We start from the raw sequence: 4840 nt of genomic DNA on the forward strand, positions 1-4840 counted from the left end.
GTATGTACACAACGATACATTAGTTTAGTTAATTTATACACTGATGTACTTTAAATAAATCAACCTGCAGGATTTCAAAGTGCACAAATCCAACAGAACCAACTTCTTTAAAGGGGTAAGGCACTGATTTTACACATCAAACTGCCTTCCAGTCAGGATATCTTGGACTGTTTTAACCTGTCTGCAGTGAGTCTACCAACCGCATAGAAATGTTACATTATGTATACATGTGGCAGTCCTACCGAGATAAAAAGAAAAACACAAAGGCAGACATAACACAAGGACTAATTATAATAAATCAAGCAGATATGGACAATAAATATAAAGGACAATAAATTCTAATAACTTGTTTAACTGTAAACAAAATTTTATAATTCATCCTACATCCACCCAAACGGTCGAGGCAGATGGCCGTCCCTCCCTGAGCCTGGTTCTGTCGGAGGTTTTTTTTCCCCTGCGGGGGTTTTCGGTTCCTTCCCACTGTTGCAGACTGCTTGCGGACTGCTGAAGCTTATAGGGAATCCAAATGTTTTGGATTGTTGGGTGTTTCTGTCTCTGCCTTTGTGAAGCGCTATGAGATGACTTGTTGTTGTAAATATGCGCTATACAAATAAAATTGAATTGAATTGAATATGGCAGCAGAGACAATCACAGACATTATTAAATAGGTTGCTCAACCACCCCTTTAGTACCACAGAGCTACACCGATCATCCACAACATTTAAACAGTGGTAGAAATGTGACGTGAATAATATTGATTATCATAACAATGCAACCTTGGGAAAACCTTGGAAACCTGTGACATGTACCATCCACCTGAAGATTTTTGCGGACCAAGCACACGCCCTCCCAAATGTTTGCAGCAACACATTCCATCACACAAAACTACAAAAACTGCTTACAAAAGGCTCGAGGAACATGATAAAGAGCCCAACATGTTGATATGTCCTCCAGACTCCCCCAAGCCTAACACCATAAGACACCCCTGAACAGAGCTGTTTCGGTGACACTAGGAAAACCATTAAGTAGAGATCGTAGTCAGTGTATAATGTATATCCATTTATCGCAACTGTATGGTCTTATAAGGCAAATTAGATTATAATGAGGTATTTCAAATGCGATAGTTAATGTCAAGTTTACATAAGATTTTAATTTCATGTCATAAAAATTAAGTAAAAACATGAAAGGTCCTGAAACAGAATTTATTAAACTGAGGTGAATTACATTCCTAAAACATACACACATTTTCTGCTTTTTTTTATTTAAGTTTTTTTTTCTTCTTTATATATACACATCAGAATAGTTTAAAAAAAAAAAAATAGAAATGTTGAACAAAACATGTACACATTGTATTTCTGTCATCACACTTTCAAAAAGTCCACCTATCTAAAACACAGAATAGGTGTGTTTTTTTTTTTTTTTAACCTGACACATGTAATCATGTTCCCAGGGCTCCAAACCTACCAGAAGAAATGGTCTTTTGAGCGTTTTCTATGATCACGGTTTGGTTAAGTTTGGGTAACTAAAGTCACAACATCTCAACATTTTGACAAGAAAGCACCAACATGAGCATTTCTTGTCAGGTCAGTCCCTTCAGATTAGCCGTCTGTTCTGTCACTGAAATCAACGCTGTCCATTTGAAATGATTTTGCTGTTGTGCACACTGAGCCTGTAGTGATGATGGCGGACCCTGTAGAAAATCCTTTCCAGTATGGACTGCTTTGCACCGGGTGTGACGTACCCGTTGGTGGCCCCCACACAGTGGAAGCCGAGGCGCTGGTAGAGCTGGTGGGCTGCCGGTGCATAAGCAGTGGTTCCCAGGACAACTGAGGAGTATCCATGAGTGGCCGCAAACTCCAGAACTTTCTGTCCCAACGCAAAACCGATTCCCCACTGTCGATATCTCCGGTCGACGGACATCCGCTGCAGCTCGACTGCACCGCCTAAATCCTGCTGGTTGACTGCTGCTACAACACCCACCACCTTGTCGTCCAGCACTGCTACCCACAGACAGGAGCCTGAGGTCGAGGGCAAGCATGCAACATGAACACAGAATGCAGCAGAAAATGGCAAAAATCATAAATAAACATCATGTCTTGTAAGGGGTCAGGGGTCTCTCTGTTGTGGTGTCTGAGTTGTTGTTGGGTGTTTTTTAGCCCAACAGGGTGAAAAAGTATAAGTTATGTCTCAAGTCAGGAGCCACATCTTTTGAAGGCTGCATCTTTAAATGTAAAAACTGGGTTTCAGCTCAATTAAATAGCCAATGACAGAAATGTGAAAAACGTGTCCCTGGCTCTGTCAAGGTTACCAGTCGCTGTGTGATGCAAGAGTGGGAAGAGCCGCTGATGCAAATATAAAGTAATCCAGACCGTGCAGCCTTCTGATACGGCTTCCTTCAAAGGGTGCAGCCCCTCAATTGAGTCACAGCTGCACTCTGTGATTTTTGTCATCTAGTATATAGTCCATGGTGCTTATGTGTCTATTATCAGGACTTGTTTTGTTGCAGAGAAATCAATTTGTCCAATAACCTTTTACAATTTAACAGTAATATGACATGTATTCTCTCTGGGTTCTCCAGCTTCCTCCCACAAGGTCCAAAAACATGTTGAGGTTAATTGGTGATTCTAAATTGTCCGTAGGTGTGAATGTGAGTGTGCTTGGTTGTCTGTCTCTAAGTGTAGCCCTGTGATAGACTGGTGACTTGTACAGTGTGTTCCCTGCCTTCGCCCTAAGTCAGCTGGGATAGACTCCATTTTTAACAAACTAGGAAAAATCTGTAACATAAGAGTAAGCTATTCCAAAATTTACAATTAAAAATATGATCTTGATTATTTATTTTTACAGTGTATAGTGTAAGCTAATCTTGAGCTATTATTCATGAGATTTTGTTTATCTTAGTGTTTATCTTTTTCTCATCTGTATATCTAACCTAGATTTTGTCGGTGACTTTCAGCCAACAAGACCTACAAAAGCAAAACTGCCTTGTAATAAACGACACAGAATAGTTCAATGGATGTTTTGTTTTTCCACAGACATTGCATTGTCTTCCTTAAGTGTGCTTCAAGGCCTCAGAATCATTAAAGTTAGTCAGATGATTTGCACACAGAAATTCAGGTGAATCTATCATAATTTTGTGAAACATGTCATCATGCAAAAAGTGCTGAGCTTTCACTACACCAGTATGTACATTGCTGTTAGTTATAAGAACCTTGCTGTGTTCAGACTTATTTGTTCATGTGTGTGGGCTTCAACAGGTAACAAAGAGGAATCAAGGTTTTCGTGTGTCTCATGTGTACCTGGTGATTTCATGTAAAACCCCTCGATGTCTCCCATGTCCGTGCTCACGGCTTGCTTCAGGTAACCGAGGATCACATGTCTGCTGCAGAAGTAGCGCGCACAAACCACAATGGCTGGGAGGAGTCCTATCACCCACCAGCACATGGTGACAGCAAAACACAGACCTGCCAGACGAAAGATATGATGCGGTGCGTGAATGTAAACGGATTATAAACACAAGAGAACACAAGAAAGCACAATTGTTTTGAGCGAAACATTATAAAATACAGCCAGCACAAGGAAAAATAAGACACATCTTCACTTCACTTGTACATTACAAATGCAGAAGCAGCAACAAAGAACGATACAGTGGTCTTACCTGTCATAGCAGCATAAAGCAGGAGACTCTCGGGGTGATGTCTCAAACCCCCAAAAGCAGTGTCTGGTACCATCTCCATCAGGCCTTCGGAAAAAATCTGCTGCACCACTGGTTTGTCTGCAGGCTCATATTCACGTATACATACAATCTGTCCATTCTGAGCTTTTACTCCATTGCTATGTTTTTTGTTAACCTTTTTTGGTGCTTTATGTCCCATAACAATTTTTTTATTTTTTTTTTAAGAAACACTAGAAGCAGCTTGCAGAAGATGTAGAGATTGAACAAGTAGCTGTGGAGCGTCTTTAAGTAGACTTCTTCATGTGCTGCAGTGTGAGATAAGAGGGTGACGCTGCTGGAGCTGTTAGAGTATGTGGCTTTGGGGCTGCCTATAGATAAGCAAACGTAAACCCCTTTCCACCCTGGACTTCACTGCATCAGGATCTGGCAGTGAAGGTTGTTGTGTTTCTTTTCTCTTTCGTCAAACTTGGAAGAACTGCAGTGGAGAATTTCGAAAACAAGTTCAGTAGCATCACTGACTCATTGTTACAAGGTTGTTATTTACTCTTTCATTTACAATTTTGATTTAGCTTAAATGCTCTGTTTTGCCGAAGGATACTTTACAATTTATATTGAAAAGTATGTTTTATCCATAAACCTCAAGGTTGCCTACGTAGTCCTTGCAGTTGTGGAGGTCAGATTGAATGAGCAGCTTTTCTAGCTTACGTTTCAAGGATTGCTTTTTTAGTTGTCATTTAATTGCGTTTAGATGTTTTTCTGGTGATATTTCAGAAAATGTGCCAATTTTATTCAAATAATTCTTATTTTGCTGGCAATCTCAGCAGCCAACAGCCAACCACTGAGCTGTCTGCTGTCATTTTGGATGAAGCTGTTTGTCAGTCTGACATTAGGATTTTTACTGGTGATGTGTGCAGCACTCATCATTGCGTCTTGTGAAAAGCCTTGGTGGTTTTCTCCATCTGACAGACGTGACAGGTATATATCACCGGTAAGGTCTTACATCACTTCTATCCCAGACAGGAGCTCAGGGCCACATCAAACTCAATCTAATGACTGCTTTTCACTGCAGCTCCTTCAAATCTGCACTGAGCTCGAAAGATCTGCTTTTTCTGCTTTCATGCACCAACCACCTGAAAGTAACCTAATGATGCATCTTTAAAAACCTGT

The 4840-nt window shown here is 40.5% G+C and overlaps 1 protein-coding gene across 1 annotated transcript; it reads right to left on the reverse strand.

The window, feature by feature from the left end:
• Positions 1-1280: 1280 nt before the first annotated feature.
• LOC103367199 (N-acetylaspartate synthetase-like) lies at positions 1281-3872 on the reverse strand. Its single transcript, XM_008295157.1, has 3 exons — positions 3656-3872; positions 3297-3461; positions 1281-2018 (listed from the first exon to the last, which is right to left on the reverse strand). Exons 1-3 carry the CDS (start codon positions 3870-3872, stop codon positions 1624-1626), a joined length of 777 nt encoding a protein of 258 aa, XP_008293379.1. The 3' UTR covers positions 1281-1623.
• Positions 3873-4840: the final 968 nt, after the last annotated feature.

The sequence above is a fragment of the Stegastes partitus genome, unplaced genomic scaffold (assembly GCF_000690725.1).
Source record: "Stegastes partitus isolate 25-593 unplaced genomic scaffold, Stegastes_partitus-1.0.2 Scaffold1025, whole genome shotgun sequence".
In the NCBI taxonomy this organism is placed as follows: domain Eukaryota; kingdom Metazoa; phylum Chordata; class Actinopteri; family Pomacentridae; genus Stegastes; species Stegastes partitus.